Here is a 23289-nt window from a genome sequence, read left to right as displayed (position 1 = left end):
TCAACTGTGTATAGATACACATGTTTTGTTATGACAACAGAGATGCACTTTTATAGAGATTGAAAACTGAAGACAATAGAAAATATGATACTGAGAGGCAGTAATAATTGGGAGTTGTTCAAGAAAGATGAATGATGAACAGACTGATTTTTGTTTTGTTTCAGGTGTTCATGCAAAATAATGTAATGATTTTTATCTGAGTTCTGACTGTACATGAGCAAAATGGTTGCCAGTGAAAACACATTTAAAACCCACCTCTCCTGCGTTCCTTTTATTTATAGCATAGCTGTCAGTCCGATGGAAACTCCATTTATTTCCATGGAACTGAAGGCAGCGAATTCAACTTTGCCACAACCCGAGATGTGGATCTTTCCACTGAGGATACCCAGGAGCAGTGGGCAGAAGAGTTTGAGAGCCAGCCCAAAGGGTGAGTGCTTGTTACCTCCAGTGTTATATATATTCTTGCAACATTACTCCAAGAGATAAGAAAACTTCAACTGTGAATGGCATTTGTTCTCTGCAATGTATTTGTAATATGTCTGTTGCTGGAATAAAAAGCAGTAAAAAATGTTGGGTAGTATAGAATCATAGAACATTTTTTACTGCTTTTTAGTAATGCTTCAAGTTCTATCAAGCCATATGCCTTTTAGGGATGAAGAAGTCAAGGAGAGTCAATAGGACCTGTCGGATTCCAGACAATTTGGTCTCTAGATATCAAAATGGACAAAAGTTGTATGCATGAACTTCATAGTGTTATGTTAGAAACTGCAGTGTTGCAATATTTTCCAACCCTGCCACACATTAGCATTAAAAATACACAGTGGGACAAAATCAGATCCTTTTGAGAACTCATACTTTCCCTGGAGCAAAGCATAATCTTGTTACTGTCAATGTTAGACAAACTGATCCCCATTGTGAGCCAAACTCTTGCTGCTCTAGCAAAGACCACTCTTAAATCTTGGGAGGATCACTTCTGTATGGAGGATGCAGAAGTGTTTCAAAGCAGCTGCAAGCATAAGAGGCATGGCCAGGATGCCCTGTCCTAGAAAACCCTGGCAACTGTAATGTTTCCTTGTATAGGTTGAAACTCTCTTAACCAGGACTCTCTGGTCCGGCAACATCCATGGTCCAGCAACATCCATAGACCACAGAAGTTGCCTGACCAGAGAGTCCTAGTGGAGAGCTAGCACCTAGGAGCCCTGCAGGCTGGCAGATCAGCGGGAGCCCAACACATGGCAGTGGGTCTGCCCAGTGGGGCAGCAGGAGCCCAGTGCACAGAGGCAGCAGGTCTGCTGGGCACTGCAGCTGGAGCCGGCAAGCACTGAGGCGGCGGGGCTGCCAGGCACCTCAGCTGGAGCCCAATGTGTACAGAGGTGGCAGGACTTCTCAGTAGGGCAGTGTGGGCTGACAGGGCAGCGGGGGCAGAGAGAGGAGAGAACAGGCCAGGAGGCTGGTTATGGGGCCGGAGCTGGAGGGTACTGGTGGCAGGGGGGCCAATAATAATCTCCCCTGGTCCAGCAAAATCCATCATCTGGGACCGGTCAGGTCCCAAGAGTGCTGGACCAGGGAGGTCCAACTTTTACCAGTTGGTAGTTAGTGGAGGTTACAGCAGCCATAGGTTTAGATCCTCCCAAGATCCTACCCTGGTGAAAAGCAGTTCGTGGATTGGGAGAATGATATTTTTCATTGAAAGAACTCAAAGTGCTTTACAAAGCTAAGTATCATTATCTCCATTATACAAATATGGAAACTGATACATAATCAAACTATTTATCTTGTATAAGCTTACACATCAAATAACCACTATTAAAGAAGTACACAAGTACAACATAATTGAGTGTCTTTTCTTTATTAAAACAATCATAGTAATTAATAATCAATGTCATTATTAATAATAAAAAGAGAACAGTTGCATCACAAGCAAGCCTTATGCTCCTCTGTGCCTGTATGTAGATCATTCTTATGTGCTGTCCTTATACAGAGTCTATCAACATCTTTCAAACAGTGACAGTTAAGTGGTATCTTTGGTTACCATCATTTTTCCCAGTTCTGGTCACTGTGGTAAATGTTAACTTTACACCATTGTGGCTCTTTTCACTTCTGCTCTGTGTTTTATCTCCCTCTCTCTGTGTCTGATATAATTTGAATCCATTTACTGCACATTTTTCCTGATTGTTGAGCCTCTGCATGCATTTTCTTAATAATGAACATCAATTTCTCAACATTTGGTCATTTTTCAACCTGTTCAAATCACTCTATAGTCTTGCTATGTATTGGATTCATCCCTTACTGCCTTTGTATACTTTGCAAAAGTGGACATCATGCAGCCATTCCCAATGAGACTTTGTAAGGTGAAACAGAACCAAAGAGCTAAATTTTGAGTAAAAAAACCAAAATAGAACAACAACAAACAGAATGTATTTCATAAAATGGCGTTTTTGTTTAAAAAAAGTAAGAATTATATTAGTTACTGCAGCCCCAGGACAGTTGTACATACACTGATAATTTATGTCATCTCTTCTGAAAGCTGGTTTTAATTTCTAAAACACATAATTTCATTAACAGCTACCAAATCACATGCTACTTATGCTGTGTCTGATCTAAAGATTACTGTGTAAGAAATACATGCTTATATGTCATGTGAACTTGAGCATAGTTTTGAGATTAGGCAAAAAAATCATTGTAAATTCTCAGTCTAAATAACTAACTCGTCATCTGTTTTGTCTTTTGCTCTTTGCTATTATCCTTTTCATTTCAGAAAACTCTTTGTACAATAACAAAACATGAGTATGTGTGAGAACAGTTGCTAAGAGAACCAAATGTCAGATGTCCTTTTGGTGTTTATTTTCTTCTTTCAGAGAATAGGAAAATGGTGACTTGCAGTTCACAGCTGAAGACCAGACACCTATTACGCCAGGGGTTGGCAGCCTATGGCACACAGCCCATCAGGGTAATCCACTGGTAGGCTGCGAGATATTTCGTGTATGTTGACTGTCCATAGGCACAGTTCCCCACACAGCTCCCACTGGTTGGGAACAGTGAACTGCAACCACTGGCTGATGGGAACTATGCCGGCAGACTGTCAGTGTCAACACCATAAATGCCCATTAATGGATTATCCTGACGGCCCACGTACCAACGTCTGTCCTAGCCCATATTCTTACTGAGTGTAAATCAGCATAGATCCATTGAAGTCAGTTGTTCTGATATAGTTGCCATCCTAAGTAAGAAAAGAGGCTAATTTTCAAACATATTCAGAAGTAACTTACAATAAAAAAAATACTGAGGGAATAATAATAGAGAAATAAAATGCTGTTCTCTATATGCTAGATTATGACTACACAATTGGCTCTGACACACATGTCAGGTATCATGCATCTTGAACCTAAACCTATTGGGCTCTTAGGAGTCAGTAAATGCCAACCTACCAACAAGTACTAGAACAAGGAACTTGACTCAAACAAAGGATTCCAGTCCTGGGATTTGATAGGCAGAATTCTGAGGGTCCTGGTGGGCTGTCTGCTTATAGTGAACATAAAATGTAGCAGTTTATGTTTTGTAAACACAAACAGCAAAATAACAGTTTTGAGCTTAAGTTAGCAGATTTAGTTTAGGGAATTTCTGCTATATAACCATGGAGCAAAGGCATTTATGTGTCAAAAAATTATTGGGAAATATACTGAGGTGAATAGCTTACACTAGCATTCGGACTGTTAATTATGGTCCTCCAAAATAAAAAACATGGGCAAAAGGCTGAGATATAATCCAGTATGGTTCTGGATGTGTGGGAATGTAAGGAAAAAGATTATAAAAAATGGTTTGACCAAACATTACTTGAGTTATTGGGGTGATAGGAGAATGGAAATCTTGTCATTGCCATTTACAGTGCTTCTCTACTTCCTATTGTTTCCATCTTCACTTCTGATGATCTCCCTAAAATTATATGTGCAATGCTCAAGGTACTTTTGCTATACTTATATTGCTTTTCTATTATTGCAGTGATATTGGTTTGTATGTGAGTTCTAAATCAAGTCTTCATGTTTCTATAAATGTGACTCTCTAATCTTATTTCCTATAAAAAATTCCAAGTAGCTTCCTAAGTAAAAACAAAAACTGCCATTAATGACTTCTTCATTTTGCATCCTAACTACCATTTTAATATCATGATTTTTTTTAGTGCTGCTACTTTGAAAGAATGTGTCTTTTTAATTCCTTAAAAATATGTTAGTTAAAAATTCATCCACTGATTTGTCTGAAGTTACACAGGAAAGAATATGACCCATTAACTTCCTATCAATTTTCTACTTCTAATGAAATTCTGTATTCAGAAAAGTGTTCGTTTTGGTAGGAAGTGTCACTAAGGGATTATTCATCTTTAATGTACAGGATTTTAAGCTTTCTTTTATTATGTAATCAGTAAAAGTATTAAGTATCAATTTTACAGTTCTTTGGGATAAGAAATTCCATATATATTACTGAGGACATATTAACTGCATAATTTGCCCACAAATTACCTTGATTTACAGGCACATTCTGAATATGTTCAAAACTAATTATTCAAGGTGGAATAAAATGAGCTCATATATATATGCAATTTTCCATGTTTCCAAATGCAAAGTCATAGAGATATACAGTATAGAGGCTACTTAATCAGGATTGCTATTTATTGTGATACCTCTCAGGAAACCAATTTAGCTGAATGACACTGAATGGTAATTACTCACACTTAATGGGAACGGTATTAGTAAGAATTTTCCTTAATGGGTATTTTGAACTGTTAAGGACATTTAACTAGATATCAAATTGTATATAATTTTAAACTTCAGTCTTTTAATAAGTAAGCTGTCAAACAAGGATTAAAAGAAGAAACAAAAACTAAAACTAAACATAGCGTGATGTTTACTCACCCTGTATAATGCCCTTGGATTCATAGATTCCAAGCCCAAAAGGGACTACTGTGATAATCTAGTCTGACCTTCTGTATAACAAAATCCATAGAATTTACCCCCAAAGAATTCCTAGAGCATATATTTTAGAAAGTCATCCAATTTGATTTTAAAATTGCCAGTAATAAAGAATACACCATGACCCTTGGTAAATTGTTCCAATGCTTAATTATTCTCACTGTTAAAACTTTTGGTTTTCTTTCTAGTCTGAATTTGTGTAGCTTCAACTTAAAGATGTCATGTTATAATTTTATCTAATAGATTGAAGAGCCCATTACCAAAAATTTTTGTTCCCCATGTATGCACTTACAGTCTGTGATCAAATCACCCCTTTACCACTCTTTTTTAAGCTACATAAATTAAGTGCTTTGACACTATCACTGTAAGACATGTTTTGTAATCCTTTAATCATTTTCATAGCTCTTCTCTGAATGCTCTCCAGTTTATCAATGTCCTTCTTAAACTGTAGACACCAGAAGTGGGCACAATACTCCAGTAGTGGCTGCACAATGAGCAAATACAGCACTAAAATAATCTCTCTATTCCTATTCAAGAGTCCCTTCTTTACTCATCCAAGGATTTCATTAGTTTGTAAAGTCAAGAAGTAAAAAATTGGGAAATGCCAGAGTTATGGTTTCATGAAAAATGTTGAATGCACAAGGAGGCTTAATTAATCTCTGCAATCAGTGATGTAGTGATAGAGTTTTACTATTGTCATTTAGGGGAGCAGAATCTGGCCAATGCTCAGTTCTTTTGAAAATTCCCTAAGGGGTATTTATAATAACTCAAGTTTATAATAGAATGAATCTTCTCATTCCCAAAGGATTATCATTCTATTTCTCTTTAATAACACAGATTAGGGACTCAGTCCTGCAACTGGATCCCTGTGAGCAGACTGTTGCAGAGCCTCATAGACTTCCCACATAGATCTGCTTGTGGGATTGGGTCTTTTATTTCTATCTGAGATATAGTGCAAACATTTAGATTGAGATTCCATTTTTTATATCATTTGTTAGTCATCAGTGAAAGAAGAATGACTATGGAGTGATTTAAGGGGTAAATGTATCACAAAGTTACATTTAACAAAGATTTTCAACGTGTTTATAATATGAAAATAGATGCTGTCAATCCCGTTCCTTCTCTACTTATCATTGAAGAGGAAGTTTGGATTTTTTTTCACAAAAATGCCAGAGTCATTTTAAATTGTTTAACTTTCTATTTTTTCATTTTGAATATTCCCTAAAAGAGAGAGATCTCTGGAAACACCCATCATCTGCATCATTCATGACCCCAAGTTGTTTTATGGATCAGTAAAGAGAGTGTTTTAATTGGGATAAATGGAGCATATAAAAAGATCAATGACCCATTATGAGATTTCTTTGTATGAGTTAAAACAGGCCCAACTGTTTAATTCTGCAATTGTCTTGATCCCCAAAGACCTGTCTTCGAAAATGGTAACTATTTTTCATCCTATCATGACAGTATTTTTTAAATGTTTGAACCAGAAAAGTTATTTCAACAGAATTAGATGTACATAAAACAAAGATGCTTTGTTATAGAATGTTTACATTTATTAACATGTAAACTAATGGTACTTTTGCAGCGAAACAGCTTTAATTCTTACAGAGCTTTATTGTTCAGATGACTCATGTATGTTTTTACCTTAAAAGCCTATCAGTTTGTTAGGATTTTCAAATATTTCTTAGTAATCTACTCTAAGATATAAAATAGAAGAACTCTAACTGACTTCACTGATAACAGAGATAGGTCAGCACTGGACACTTACACCCATACATTTAGAAATAGTTTTAGGAGTTAAAACAAAAAGTATCAACTATAAACAAGATTAATTGTTGTGATGATAGTTAATTGTTCAATTATTTGAAAGAAACTTATATATGAGAAAAGGAGAGCTTCTGTACACTCAGTTCTCATAGCTACCTCTGGTCAGGAAATGTCTTTTTTTTTCCTATCCAGTGAATATTTTTGAGATTCTGCATTATTTTCCCATCAGAAATAAAAATGAAAATTTTCACAAACTGGTTAGCCAAAGTCTTTTTCGGACAAGATTAACTGAATATTTCATTTTGATCATTTTCAAATATCCCATTTTATTTTGATCTGTTTATGTTTAAATCTTTTTTGAGTATAAGTTAACTAAAACTTTGAAATTAAAAGTCATTTTAAACTGAAAAGCAACTTTTCATTTAAAGAATGTCAAATGAGGACATTTTGGCAATTTTTAAACTTATTTTTCCCAACTAACTATATTCACTGCCACTGGCTGGAGAAATAAAGACATGTTTCCTATGAAATGTGAGAAAAAGGGAGATCAGATTATATTTTTGAGAAGCATCATCTCTCTTTTTTCACGTGCTAAATGAAAATTGTTACTCAAAAATATTTAAATGTAACTCAAAAAAACCTGGTTAATGACTGCTTAGTGGACATAATGGCTATGTCTACACTTGCAGCTTCTTGCGCGAGAAATATGCAAATGAGTCTAAGCGTGAAATATCGTCGAGCCTTATTTGCATACCTAATGAGCTGCCATTTTTGCAGAAGAAGTTCTTGTGCCAGAAGGAGCTGTCTACACTGCCCCTTCTTGGGCAACAAAAACCCTCTTGCGCAATGCCGTTATTCCTGAAAATAATCGATGTAGCAGTATTGCGCAAGAGAGGTTTTGTTGCGCAAGAAGGGGCAGTGTAGATAGCTCCTTCGGGCACAAGAGCCTCTTCTGCAAAAAAGGTGGCTCATTAGGTATGCAAATGAGGCTCAGCGATATTCCACGCTTAGCCTCATTTGCATATTTCTCATGCAAGAAGCCATGAGAGTAGACATAGCCAGTGAGTGCAGTGTTCCTTTTAAAGTTTTGGTGATGTGTAAATATCTACATTAACCAAAAGAAATATACAATGGAGGTTGCATTCACATCTTATTTATTTATATTACACTAAAGTACTGAGAAAACATAATATATAAAATAAATATCTCAACAACTTAAGCAACTTTGTACAATTCTGCCAATTACTGCATTTAAAATAATAGAATCTACAACTTCTGTGACATACATTTATTGTGTACTATTTAATTTGACTGAATTTAAGGAGCTGTTATTTTGTGGTGAGTAGCATGTTTGAACAAACGTCTTTTCATTGCACCACGTGAAGTTTGTAGAAATGTTTCTTTATAAAATAAACTATTCAAAACATACAGGCATACTCCTAGCAGGAATCTGACTCTCAATACATTGTTGATGTGTTTAGATGGGACATATCTGGAGCTGTCATTGGTACTGAATGTGGATCACTGGAGTCAGGCTCATCTATAGTATTCCTCAGAGATGGAGAGAGAAAACTATGTACTCCATATATGGACACTACAGGTTATGGGAATCTGAGATTTTACTTCAGTATGGGTGAGTATGTAGTTTTAATATATGTGGGACACACATAGCATGTCAAACTAGAATTTGAGACTAAATCTCAAATTCTACAACCTGAACCAAAAGGGGCTATGTGTCTTCTAAAGATGATAGCTTTGAGTCACTGTCTACACCAGCGTGACTTCATTGCTTTCAATGGAGTCATACCAGTGTAAGAGGGGAGTAACGCAATTGAGAATCAGGCCAAATTTGTTCTGACTGAAGTGAAAGTCATCTCCTAGTGGAAGCTGTTATGTTAACGTAGAGAATGAAAATGGGGCCCATAGAGTCATAAGTGATAATGTAACCCAATACCCAGTCCAGTGTTAAACATTTTTAAACAAGGTTTGGCATCTGGTATACAGAGACCTTAGTCTGCTTAGTATTATGCCAAACACACCATTAAAAGCATTAAAAACACAGAAAAGAAGGAAAAACAGTTAATGCTTCAGAAATGTAAAATATGAAATAAGGCTTTCATTTTAACAACATCCTTTTTTCTATTTTCCTGTAGCAGGAAAGTCTTTAGAAGGAAAAAAAGCCCAACTGCATGACATTCTCTTTGGGTGCTACTCAATTTGCGTATCTTATTTCAAATCTATTTTGAAATAGGGTATTTTGAAATTTGGCACATCTACACAGCACTAAATTTAGAAATAACATGCTATTTTGAGCCGTTCCTTCTCCCTCATGCTCAAGGTTTATTGGGATGGTGAAATAGCTCACCCATTATTTCAAAAAATATTTCAAAATAAGAGGTGGTTTGTATAGACACGGGGTTGCTATTTTGGGGATGCCTCTAGTATCCCAAAATAGCTGTGCAGTGTAGATGTACCCTCTAATGGCAACCACTGTCCTTTTGGGAAAAAATGAAGTTAGTTGAGAGAGGCTGAAACTGTTGTTGTTGTTGCTGTTATTAAAGTCCAATCCCATTTTCTAGATGACAAAACAGGACAAACATGCAGAAAGGGGAATGGAAAGAATAGCAAAGATAGAAAATGCAGCTTTGCTGTCTCTGATGTTGACATTCATTGCAACCTCAACTGCTGGAAAAATACAGGCCCAGCACATGATCTTATCTGATACCCTGAGACATGGGCACTTTAGGTCATTGCTTTGAGTTACTGCTTTCTGGTCACAGGCTTGCAGCAGTGTTGCAAAGTAGACTATCCTGACCAGATAAGCTAGACTCTTCTTAGAACAGAAGGCAAAAGAATAGGAATAATAAACAGAAGAAATAATGTGGCAAAGGAAAAGAACACATGGGATTAAGGAATGGAATAGAGGTTCACGTCCTAGGTGATATTTGGGATTCAGCAGAGTTGGTGGAGGTGACAATATCATCTGGGTTCCTCCCTCTAGGTTGGTTTCATCAGGACATTTCACAGAATTAGAATAACAAAGACCTAAGGTCCCAGGAAACATTGGCAGTGGCAACCATAATCATGAATCTTCTCTAGTCACCAATTTTTCTTCCAAAGTCTGTTTCTTTAAGAAACCCCCAAAGGGAGTAATGGGCAGAATAGGCCATTCTTTCATTATTTTGTTCACCGATATCACTAACTTCTGACATGCTACAGTTTGTTCACTGATTTCTGGTTCCACACCTGCCTTACGGCTACTCAACATTCAGTGCTTAAGTTATATCTGTTAACAGCTTTTTGTTTGGACTAATTTGGTCAGTCTGTATTTCACTTTTACTAATTTTTACAAACAAGCTTATGTAACAATCTTATTTGGACTTGTGTTACCTTTTCATATGAAAGCCTTTTCATATCAAAGCATTATGACAGAGCATGTCTCTGTCAACTAACCTACAAAATGGTTTCTGCTCCTGAGCTACTAAGCCACATGAATAGCTCCCACAATATAATCTTTTGTGAGGGTGAAATTCAGTTCCAGAATACAATACCATACAAGAACTCCACAATTCTGAAATACTATATTAAATGCATAAGTGTTGCTGAAGATTGTGTGCAGACCTTTCGCACTGGATTAATGTCACCCTGAATGGTTTTCTTGGGAGGGGAATGGTAAACTAGCAAGAATAAAAGATATACTAAAAGCAAGACATTTCCTGTTGAAATAAGAAGTCTGTTGTTAATACAACTATATTGGGCATTCACTCTCTCAAATCCAAATTCACACAAAGGTTTGTTGAGTGTGGAAAATCATCCAATATATTGTGGTATTTTTTTATGAATTCAGTACGTATATAAATAAAGGATATTTCATGTGAAATTCTCTCAACACAGTATTTGTTTTTTTAGAAAATAGTGAAGAAAACAATGGGATAATAAAAGCGGAAGCATGGATTGAGTTAGTGACCTTCCAGAGTCACCTTTTGAGTCAACAAGGAAAAAACCCTTAATTCATTGATTCAAAGTCCTTTGGTAGTTACTCTTGAATTGTCACACATTTCTCCTGTTTTACATGATTTACCAATAAAACAGGAAAGAGGGGTTGCCTTATTTCCAGGTCTTCCAGGCATTGCAACACCTGCTAGAGAAACAGGAAATAAACTTTGTCAACCTTCTGAACTTACAGGAGAGAGTGTCAGCTCAGCAAGAGTGGTGGAGAAATTGGATGAATGCATCAAAAACATAGACTATGCCACTAAATGCCTAATATCGTAAATATTCAGGGACACAAATGAAAACCTCTCAGAAGCCAGTAGAGTTTTCATAGTTCAGTATAAGTCACGACAAAGATGTAAGCCTTATAAGGCATTTCAAGACACCCTTTGCTTATTCCACCCTTATAATGGGCCATCTTTGCTTGACAAAGCAACTGCAATTTTTAAATGTGAAACCTTACTGTCTCACAGAATAGAAGAGCTGCCTTATCCTGTTTTTTTAAACCAACTTGCAATGTCAGCCTAAAAAAAGGAAAGCACAAAACTTCCTTTCTCAGTTACAGAGACCATGTTTAAATATTCATTATCCAGGATGTCAAATGGAGCTATACCAACAAAATATACTACCGTTAGCATCCACGTTGTTTGAAGCTATCGTACCTCTATTGCTGCATTTAAAGAATAGGTGCGGCTAAGATTTGCCTCCCCAGCAGCTACCACAGGCTGTACAAGTCTCTTGAGCTCCACAGATACAGAGATGCTGCCTCAGCTGAAACCCTGTTCTTTTGCAAGGTGGAAAAACAAGTCACAAACTCCACTCTCTTTGAGCCCATGTGAATGACATTAGGCTACAGGAACACACTGAACACATGGGCTACGTCTACACTGGCCCCTTTTCCGGAAGGGGCATGTAAATTTCATGAGTCGTAGTAGGGAAATGAGCGGGGGATTTAAATATCCCCCGGGGCATTTAAATAAAAATGTCCGCCGCTTTTTTCCGGCTTTTAAAAAAGCCGGAAAAGAGCGTCTACACTGGCCCCGATCCTCCGGAAAAAGCGCCCTTTTCCGGAGGCTCTTATTCCTACTTCAAAGGGCGCTTTTTCCGGAGGATCGGGGCCAGTGTAGACGCTCTTTTCCGGCTTTTTTAAAAGCCGGAAAAAAGCGGCGGACATTTTTATTTAAATGCCCCGGGGGATATTTAAATCCCCCGCTCATTTCCCTACTACGACTCATGAAATTTACATGCCCCTTCCGGAAAAGGGGCCAGTGTAGACGAGCCCACGGTGTGTTTCCCTAAGGCAGGGGTGGCCAACCAGTTATAGACAAAGAGCCAAAATAGCGGTGGATAGAGTGCAAAGAGCCATGTATTATATATTTATTTTTATATATCTATCTATAGATCGATAGATATAGTACACAAAATGTAGTGATAAAAATAACATTACAGAACATTTCAATAAAAACAATAAAAAAGTCTAATTGCTTCAGCCTGGCAAACAATAGCCTTTGAATTTTATTTAAAGAAACACAGTGTAAACCAGGTACATGTTGATTCTTTTTTTGCCCTGGAATTTAAATATGACATCTGTGTTGGCTGCCTTATTCTGCAGCCATAAAGACTTTGAGTTTAAGGTGTTTCAGCCCTCCTGCTTTCGAATTAACTTAGTTCGAATTAACGTTTGCCTGCCACGTATAGCCGCAGGCAGCTAGTTCGGACTAGGGGGATTTAAAAATGGCGCCCGGATGGGAAGATGCAAATAAAGCCCGGGATATTTAAATCCTGGGCTTTATTTGCAACTTTGAATGCCTACATTAGCCTCCCGAGTTCAAACTAGAGGGCTAGTATAGACATATCCCTACAGTTTATATAATCATGATCCTCATTACACAGATGGGCACAGGGATCTTGGCTGAACTTGCCCAAAGTTACACATCAAGTCTGTGAAAGAATCAGGAAAATAACTCCCAAATTCTCCTGACTTCTAATCTCATTTTTAAACCACTACATCATCCTTCCTTCCATTGAGCAATGGGAATTTGGCTTGTTCAAATTGTCTTTCTTGTTCCTTATTGAAAGAATGGTAAACCACATTTACAACTGGCATATATTTTATTGTGTACACTATTCAGTAAGGCAGGGGTAGGGAAAAGGGCCACTGCAGGCCAAATCTGGCCCACCAAGTGGGTTGATCCAGCCCATTGATGCCTTGCCACTCCCCCGCCCCCAGGCCAATTAGGGCCTGAGGGCAAGGGGAAGCACTCAAAATTTCCTCCGCTCTGCCAGAAGCATGCAGCACTTTGAAGCGCCATGCGCTCCTTGCAGAGCAGGAGGAGGCTTTGCATGCTCCCATGCCCCCAAGCCCTGACTGGCCTGGGAGCAGGAGGATCACACAAAGTTTCCTCTTCCCTACCCTTGCCCTGCGAGGAGCATGCGGCACTTAGAAGTGCCACACATTCCTAGCAGGACGGGAGAAGGCTTTGCACACTCTCCTGCCCCCAAGCCAATCAGGGCTTGGAGGCATGGGGTGCGCACGCAGTTTCCTCCACCCTGCCCCCACCCTGTGAGGAGTGTGTGGCACTTAGAAGTGCTTTACTGACATTGGAGGTGGGGGAGCACGGGAAGTCTCTTCCCACCGCTAGGGGCATAGGTGCTCAGTTGGAAGGGGCTCTCCTACCCCCAGACCAATCATGGCTGGTGGGTGGGGAAGCCTGAAGCATCCTAGCCCTGCTCTGTCCTTTTGAGGCCCCACCCTTTCCAGTGTGGCCCGGGGACACTTCAGAAATTTTTGAAGTAGCCCCCCAGCAAAAATGTATTGCCCACCGCTGCAGTAAGGGCTCTGTTGTGCCAAATAGATCAAGGACAGTCCACCACCCCACTCAGAGCTGAGAGAGGCAAAGAAAGTATGGTTGCAATCACCGCTATAAAGTGCGTGGCAGTGGCTTGTTAGCTAGCGGGGAAGAGGGAAGAGTTGGAAACTATGGTCCCACCAAATCCCTAAACTTCCTTCTGTATCTTTTGAAGAGGCAAGCCTTGACTAACCCATCCACTTCCTGCTTGCAAGGACTACTCTTATGCCCAGGGACCAATACAGTCATGCTCTATGGCCTCAGTGTTTGCAAGTACAAACATGATGGAGCCCTGAACCTCGGGTTCTAACCAAGGTTTAAATTTTAAATAATAACAATGTATTGATTGCTACCAGAGAACTTCCATGTGAATAGGGTAAATGATGCACAGATACAAACACCACTTTGTGGCACAACATTGTTTTTATTAAAATTGATTTTAATATACTGATAAAAATAGTTACTTAGGGATCCATAATGGTGCATCTGATCGAATGGTTCCATTGGGGCTTTTGTTCCTTTGTTTCAGATCTTAATTTAATAACATCTGGAAGTAATTGTTTTCATAATAATGGGAATTCAGCGTGGTTGTACTTTTAAATAACATGCTTAAATTATTGTGTTTCTCAAATGTGTATTATAAAGGGGGAATGTGTGATTCTGGAGAAGCCCATGAAAACGATGTCCTACTGTATGCAAAGATAGAAGGCAAGAAAGAACACATAACTCTTGATACACTAACCTATGCTTCTTATAAGGTAGGTGTTTAGACAAAGATAAGCAGACAAGCTACATTTTTAAGACAATTTGACCATGGTGAGTGTGGCTTTCCACCAGGGTAGTCCACCAAGAGCTTTTCAAGCAACTGTCATAAACAGATCATGCTGTTAGAAAGCCCCTGAGCATCAAAATTCAACCACCCACTACTTACTTAGTTCATTTAGTGCTAGGATAATAGACTAAGAAGAAGATATCAGATAAAGAGATTGGAAGCTTATAATTACTATAGTTATTTTTGAGCATAAGAGCAATGCAGGAGCTTGACTGGGAAATGGGAGTGTCAGTAAAGAAGAGGTCTGTGGTGCCCCCATGGTCAGGTAAGCAATAGGCATAGTAGGTTTCTGATGCTAGCACTGCAGTCCGACTCTAACAGCAGATATATCCTTTAGGGGTATGGTGCATTTATTGTCTCAGAAAAAATGGGGCTTTCATATGCAATTTCCAAAGAATTCTCTGTTGGAAAGGCACATCAGAGCAAAGTTCACCCTTGGAGTATGTCTAGACTGCATCCCTCTGTTGGCAGAGGGATGCAGATTAGGCAGGTCGACATTGCAAATGAGGCAGGGATTTAAATATCCCAATTTGCATAAAAATGGCCGCCACGCTTTGCCGACTCAGCACTTTGTCTGCAAAAAGCGACAGTCTAGAGGGGGATCTGTCGAGAAAGAAAGCCTTTTTTGACAGATCCCTTATGCCTCCTGCAAGGAGGTTTACAGGATCTGTTGAAAAAGGCTTTCTTTCTTGACAGATCCCCCTCTAGGCTGCCGCTTTTTGCCGACAAAGTGCTGAGTCGGCAAAATGTGGCGGCCATTTTTATGCAAATCAAGCACGGGATATTTAAATCCCTGCCTCATTTGCAATATCGACCTGCCTAATCTGCATCCCTCTGCTGACAGAGGGATGCAGTCTAGACATATCCCTGGTGTTGTCAAGCTTATCCTACACCAATCAAAATATGAGAAGTCTACATGAAAGTTAAAATTTGAACTGAGTGAATAATGGATTTTTTGGTTTGATGGCAATTGTATGACCTTGCAGTCTCCTTTTTGGTTGTTCAGTGCAACCAGACAGACTCCCTGGAACGATGACTCAGGTATGAGCTCAATAAACAACAAGCAATGTATGTATTACTAGAAAAGGTAATCCACATTTGAGTAATGAGCTTGCTTCTGAATACTGTTTCTGGATTAATGAAAAAGGCTTACTTACTCCAGCAAATTTTTAAATTGAAGTTTTCTAGAGTATTTCTTTGTAAAATCTACAGTACATTATTCAGAAGTACAATTTTTTTTAATTATGTTGGTCAAAGCAGTTACACTCTAATATAATTGGTCATTTTTGATCATACAAAAGTGTTATCTTAAAACAATGCAGACCAGACCAGAATTAAGTATAAAGTCTGCCTATAATCCAGCTCCATTCCTGTTACTGGAAAATACTTTTGCCTTCTCACCCAGATAGCAAGAATAGTCAACCTTCAATTTCTTCTCAGGGTTTCTTCCTGAATTAGAGAGCCTTCCTGCTATGAAAAGCCATATCCTTTAGGGAAAGGGGTTTCAAACTGAGTGCCGAGACCCCTCAGGAGGTCTCGAGATTACTAAATGGTGAGGTTATAGATGTCAACTTCCACCCCAAAACCTATTTTACCTCTAGTATTTATAATGGTGTTAAATATATTAAAAAGTTATTTATAAGGGGTTTGTCATGTGAAAGGGGTCACCAGTACAAAATTTTGAGAACCACTACTTTATGGTCTGTCAGTAATATCCACAGAGCCCTAGCCAGCACAGTAACTCTGATACAATATTCTTATTGTGCTAATAGGAAGATGAAAAGACAGGGATTTTATATATACAGTATTTACATGCACACAATATTTTTTTAAACTAAACTACAGCGTGTTTACACATTACTGCATATAGAGAATATTATATTAAAGGTATAGTCTCTTTAAAAGCATTAATAGACTTATCACTTTCTTTTCTTAATACTTACTATTACTATAACTATAAAAGGTCGGGGGAGTTTCAGTTTGCTTACTTCATGTATTTGAAAGCACTCTGTGTTGAGTCTGTTGTGTTGTTTCACTGTAGTCATGTTTCTCCTGGTTTTTTTTGCATGACTACAGGAAAGAACCAACTTTTAAAAAAGGAAATTGTTATTAAATTAATAGGGGGACTTAAAGACAGGGGAAGTATATACAAAGGATTTGACAAGGGTTTTTTTCAAATAGACTACATTTAAAGGTGAAAGTGTCCCTTTAATATATTAAAAGACTAGACCTATTGTTCCAGACACATGAGTTAAATTTCATCAAAAGGACATTTCCTTCTATTTCAACCAAAATATCCTCTCCAAATTTGCCAATGTACTCATACTGTTTCTATTTAAACCAGCAGTGCAAATGCACTTCCATTGCATTTGCCAATATGTACTGGAAGAGATGAGAGGCAATGTCCTTCTGTAATGCACCATCACTGCTAAACAATCAAGCTTAATTAGTATTTTTCAGAACAAAGAAAACATGGTCTCTTCAAGGTGTTTGCAGACAAATAGCCTGATTATTGTAGGTGCTGAGCACCTCTGATTCCCAGTGCAATGATGGCCATGTAGTGAGCTGAATTAATTTTTGTCTGGGTTCTTTTGTGGTTAATTTGTTAGTCACCATGAAAGAAGCCGGGTGGATAATGGGCTAGGTTTTGGCCCCTTTGACGTTATTGCTGCCATTTTGTAAACAATACTTTTCTGTGTCATTTTTAATATAAATCTCATTATTTGATTTCTGTTGAAGGTTCCATCTTTGGCTTCTGTTGTCATTAGTCCAGAGCTGCAAACTCCTGCAACTAAGTTCTGTCTTAAGCAAAAGAATCATCAAGAGCATAACAGGAATGTCTGGGCTGTTGATTATTTCCATGTCCTGCCAGTACTCCCCTCCACCATAACTCACATGATCCAGTTTTCCATTAATCTGGGCTGTGGAACTCATCAACCTGGTAACAGGTAAAAGAGGCTAAATTTATCTTGCAACTAACCTGCTTTCTTATACTTTTTCTATTATAGCATCTATAAAATAAATTGGATATTTTTTTCAGAAAGAAGGCATTTAAAAACAAATGTAAACAAGTTTGAGGATTGTATGCAGTATCTCACCTGCCACCAGACCATTCATCTTCTCACTGAAGCCAGCAGAGGGGGGTAGTTATTGACTTCAGGAGAAAGGATGATCATTTGGTTGAGGCACTGGACTGGTTCTCAGGAGATGTGTGGTTGTTTCCAGACCCTGAAGTAGACACCTTGTGTGACTATGGTCAAATCACTTAGGTCCTGATCCTGTACCAATTGTACAGGAAATGGCAATGCTCTCATTGACTTCACTGGACATAGAGTGAAGGCTCAGTTTCTATTTTGCACAGTGGACATAGAGCTTTGCACAGATACAAATTGGTATCCACATATGCATCTGCAAAAATGATCTGCGGATATCTGCATCCACACCTGCAGATGTGGATACTGTGGATATAAAGCAGATATATGCAAAGTTGTAGGTTTCTAGACACAAAATTTGTATCCACATCTGTATCTCCAAAATGACCCGTGGATATCTCAATCCATATCCATTAATGTGGATACCCGCAGATATAAAGCAGATTTGCAGGACTCTAATTATTATCTCCCTAACTCACTGGTCATATCATGCTGCTCTTATTCTGGTAATATTTTGACACAACTTTCAGTGATACTAATGGGACTTGTTGCTGAACTAAACATTAGGGACTACAGAATTTGGCTGTTCATGCTGTGTTGGATAAAGGTTGTAGTTGCCAGCAAGAACCTTCTTGTATCTTATAAAAAGAAATGTTAGCATGTCATGGATTTTTCAAGGGATCCAAGTGTGGAAAAAAATAGTTTCCAAAATAGGCTTGTATACACTCTGTGCTGAAAAAGAAGTGTAAGCAAGGCCCAGCCCCACTTACTAACCTTCCATTGATTATTGCTGCCAATAGCACAAATAACTCATGCTGGAATGGTGCAAAGAGTTCATTGTCAAGTCAGAGCTGTGTGGGAATGAACATGAGCACCTGACATCTGGACCTAACTCTAGAACATTCCGCTTTGGCGTTTCTTCTAGAACAGTGTTTCTTAAACTTTTTAAGACAGAGGAACACCAAGCCGGGGAAAAGTTATTGAGCAAAAGAGGGCAGCCATTTTGAACTCTGTTCTTCTCCGCGGCACACCTCCGACTGCCTCTCAGCACACCGGTGTGCCACGGAACACAGTTTAAGAAACACTGTTCTAGAGCACTGCAAAGAGATTTCTCCTGGAACTCAGGAGAGGAACTTGGGTAGAGAAAGGAGGTCAATTGATACTCCATGTTTTCACTGCTTTGGGTGGATTTTCTTGTGGTCATCTACATGCAATGATTGCCAGAATTTGTCCTATCATGTTTAATGGGTTATATTAGCAGATGTAAGTCTTTTAATCATATGTGCCCAGCAATTTGCAAACTAAATTTAAAATGATTTGTTAAATGAAAGTTTTCTTTTCAAAACAACCCTATTTATTATATCATCTGTATTATACATTTTCTAGTGGAATTTTTGTAGGACTTTTTATGTTTTCAGATTAATTTTCTTACCATTTACAGAGCATTTCTAAGATAGGAGTGAGCTCCTTTGCAACAAAAGAAACATTATGTCTCCTGCATAAGCCTGCATTTCACAAATAATTTGGAAATGCAGATCTATAGGCCTACAGTATTATTCATAATGTTTTCATTATTGGGAATGCAAGAGAATATGTTCTGTGGATACAACTTTCCAAAATATCAGTATAGGCAAATCTGAAATGAATTTGTTGAAACCTCATCAACCATTTTAATATATGTTTTTAATAACCTGGCAGTTATGTAGAAAGTTATTCTTTATATAAAATCATAGTCTCAGTATATTCTGAAATAGAAAAGTCATGGTCCAAAAAAGTGGTGTCAGGATGATGAAATGTAACTTTTTTAATCCTTCATTTGTGTTATTTAAAATGGAGTGTTAGAAGCAAATTATACTTAGTAAATTACTCTACAAAATAAGTTGCAATGCAAGGTGGGGGGCATCAGGAACTTCAAGGGAACTGAAGTCCTCAGTGAACAGTTGGGGGAAAATTACAAAAAAATGGCACTGCATCGCAGGGGATCATCTAACTCAGGGGATCAACTAGCTTTCAGATGGTGGGCCATCCCCAACCAGAATAATTGTGCAATCCAGCCTGTCAGGACTCCTGCACCAGACTGTGCAATTGCTCCGGTAGGGGATGGCCTATGGGACAGGAGTTTGAGATCCCTGGACTAGATGATTTACAAAGCCACAAGTGGCTCCTTAACATGCATACTGCAGCTCTTTGCAGCAAATGATATTAAAATACTATATGATTTAATTATTAACCCATGTAAGTTATTAACCAATCAGTATGCTTTTATTATGATATTAACCAACAGTAGAATGTGTGGTCAGTCATTTTGCTGATATCTATATCTGCATAATAGCAAATGAAACAATGAATTTACATTACTGTGTCTCCTTTGGGTAATGTAGATCTCTAATTTGGCTCACTAATCTAATGGGTTTTCTCCTTGTCTGATTTCCATCAGTCTGTGTTCACTAGTATATTTTGACTGCTATATATAGATTTGGTGATAGCCATAAACTGTGTGTGGATATGGTTGGATAGGATAACTATTATAGAGTGATAAGGAAAAAGGAGCATTAGGTGGATGACTAATATGGTCTCTCTTGTCTTCTAAACACACTTTGGCTGTGTCTACACTGGCATGAATTTCCGGAAATGCTTAAAACGGAATACTATTCCGTTTTCAGTTTTTCCGGAAAAGGAGCATCTACATTGGCAGGCTGCTTTTCCGGAAAAGCCCTTTTTCCAGAAAAGCATCTGTGGCCAATGTAGACGCGCTTTTCCGGAAAAGAGCCCCGATTGCCATTTTCGCGATTGGGGCTTTTTTCTGGAAAAGACTACTGGGCTGTCTACACTGGCCCTTTTCCGGAACAGTGTTCCGGAATAAGGACTTATGCCCAAGCGGGAGCAGAATAGTTTTTCCGGAATAGAGGCTGATTTTGTACAGTAGAGCATCGTTGCTTTTCCGGAAATTCAAGGGCCAGTGTAGACAGCTCGCAGCTTATTCCAGAAAAGCGGCTGATTTTCCGGAATAAGTGGCCCAGTGTAGACACAGCCCCCCAGTATTAGTGATTTACTGTAGTAGAGGCCTTACCTACACCTGATATTTAAAAAAAGTAGAAGTAAGATTAGTCTCTTCAACAGTTAAACAACTTATTGGTGTTACTCCAACCTTTAAGGCTACTGCCAGTATGCTAGAGCAGTGTAGCCTCAGGTGGGGAAGGAGGAACAGGCCAAAGACAAGGGATTTACTCAACAGGAGCATAGTTGAAATATCCCAATACTTGATGAAGGCATGTGTGTGTCTTCCAGAGTTGTATGGACCCATTCTTTCCTCTGACAGGTTGGCCTGCTATATAGCTAGTATCCACAGCCTGATGTAGAATGTATGGATTGGAAAGTCCTGGATATTTTGAGCTATATACGGTGTTATGTAGCTTCCTAACCAAAGCAGCTATTTTATGCTAAAATATTTCAGCAGTGCTATGCTGTGTTACATGCTCATGTAATCCACACAGCTTGTGGGTGTTATGTACTGTTCACTGACCACTTACAAAGAGGAAGAGTCTGCTCTACAGCCTTACCTGAGAGCCAGCTGGCTTTTAGCTCAAGCAGTAGAGGCTCATGCACTAAGCTCCAGAGGTACCAGGACCAGTTCTGCCTGCTGGCATTACACTTGGGCAGTTAATTGCTTGGCTTTGAGTGAAGGAAAGATACATAGCATAACTCATTTACTTTCTCAATCTAGTAATACTCCCAAGGAAATAATTAATAGAATCTATTAGCAGTCAGATCAGTCAGTCTCCCCTGTCTAGTATTTTTCTTCAGTACTGCACTTTGACTGGTTCTACTCCTAGGGGTAGACATGTAATACTCCTAGGGGAATTCTGCACCAAAAATATTAAAATGCGGTGCTAAAATAATACATATTCTGCACATAATGTTTTACAATTCTGCAAAATTCTGCAAATTTTATTTGTCAAAAATAATATTGCATAACAACACCAGTTTCAGTTATTTTGGTAATTTATTTCAAAATGCCTGTCAGCCAGTGTGTGTGTAACAAAACAGACACATACACAAATTCCCTCAGAAGTAGAGAGTGAAAGAAATCCCTATGACAACTTAGTTGCTGTTTCTTGGCCCCCTCCCATTCAGAGCCCACCCCATCCAGTACACCCAAACATCCTGCCCTCCAGAGCTTAGCCACAACCCTCCCAGCCCAGACACCTCCTCCCAATCCCATCCAAAGGACATCCCGGGCCAGACACCTAAACTAGACTTCCCCACAGTCTAGCCATATCCACCCCAGTCCAGACATCCAACCCCTACTCCTCAGAGCCCAGGGATCTAGATGGGGAAACAACCTGATGCTCACTCCCAGGCTTGTATGGAGTTTCCTGTGCACCACCCTGTCATTCCTTCAGGGCATGCTGGGAACTGCAGCTGCCAACAACCTGCTAGCTCCCTCCCCCTTCTTCTGGGAATGTCTTCTATGTGCAAACAGAAGCCCCTAGTGGCAGCCAGTGGCATTGAAGCCCATTTCTAAAGTGAAAAGGAAATTCTGTTCAAAAAAATTAATTGTTTGCAAAATTCTGAATTGCATAGTGGTACAGAATTCCCCCAGAAATAATGTAAGTGTGACATTAATCCCATTTAAATACAACATAAAAATAAACTGTAATGACTAAGTAGGGACTGCAATAATTGCTTTCACCTCTGTAAGTTCTTATATGGGTTACATGTGAGTGTATTTAAACTACTGAGCTTGCTTCATGTTTGAATTTCCAGAGTTTTGCCCTCAAAGGCATTTCATACTTCAATACTGAAGATATCAATTATTTAGAAGCCAATGAGTTTTAAGGCTTTAGTATATTGGTGCTACAAATGTTGATGTACATACATTTCATCTGTTTGCTTGTATTATTAGTGTCTACTTGGAGTTTTCAACCAATCATGGCCGTTCCTGGTCCTTACTTCACACTGAGTGCTTGCCTGAGATATGTGCCGGATCTCACCTTCCTCACAGCACCATCTACTCCTCTGAAAACTACAGTGGGTAAGAGAGTTCTATGCAAAACTAGCTGAGATTCGAGACTACAAAAGGTAGTAAATTCTTTGTGAGACTAGAAAGCAGTGAAGAAAGTGTCCCTGTGCAAGCTTTCATATCTGACTGATCAGGGACAACAAAGAGCTGATTTTTCTGGCTTCCCTTTTTTATTTTATTTTTTTGCTTAATAGTATTCTTTTTTTGATGCTACAGGCCAAAAATACATGCATACATGCACAAAATGAGGCAAAATTGACTTGAGTTTTTGTTTTGATTAAGAGATTAAATTATAATAACAAAGGACTCTTCCACCTACAGCCATGTTTTACATGATTCACATCTTTACTGATTTGGAAAATAAGACCTTTGGAATACAACAGAATACCTCTGGATTTCACTAACCAAAAATTATGATTGTAAATATTTGTTTGTAAAATGGCATATTGAGGTTCAGAAAGAAAACAAATAACCATTGCCTGGGTGCAAGGAATTATTTATGCATTAATGTAACAGAAAAAGAATAAAGGGCCAGATCTTATTCCTAGTTAAGAATGTTTGATGCTACTCAGGCAGGTCACTGTGGGTGTAAGTGGCCATCTATGGATTCTCCTTGCCTAAGGCAATCCCATGATGGCATAGAGTTGACATAACTGCCTATATCCCACCTTCCATGCAGCCCCCAGAATAATGGACAAGTAAGAGGCAT

At 38.7% G+C, this 23289-nt stretch overlaps 1 protein-coding gene across 2 annotated transcripts in view; it reads left to right on the top strand.

Moving 5' to 3' along the window:
* The window catches only part of RELN (reelin), a 500016-nt gene that overhangs the window by 306180 nt on the left and 170547 nt on the right, over positions 1–23289 (top strand). For both annotated transcript variants that reach the window (XM_006137543.4, XM_075926876.2), the window contains 5 exons: positions 282–427; positions 8213–8364; positions 14219–14331; positions 17145–17353; positions 22464–22592. In XM_006137543.4, the coding sequence (XP_006137605.3) occupies positions 282–427; positions 8213–8364; positions 14219–14331; positions 17145–17353; positions 22464–22592 (749 nt within the window). The remainder of the gene's footprint in view (positions 1–281; positions 428–8212; positions 8365–14218; positions 14332–17144; positions 17354–22463; positions 22593–23289) is intronic.

The sequence above is a fragment of the Pelodiscus sinensis genome, chromosome 1 (assembly GCF_052426305.1).
Source record: "Pelodiscus sinensis isolate ZL-2025 chromosome 1, ASM5242630v1, whole genome shotgun sequence".
NCBI classification, from domain to species: domain Eukaryota; kingdom Metazoa; phylum Chordata; order Testudines; family Trionychidae; genus Pelodiscus; species Pelodiscus sinensis.
The sequence above is the reverse complement of the archived record's forward strand: the minus strand, read 5'-3'. Positions and strand labels throughout refer to the sequence as shown.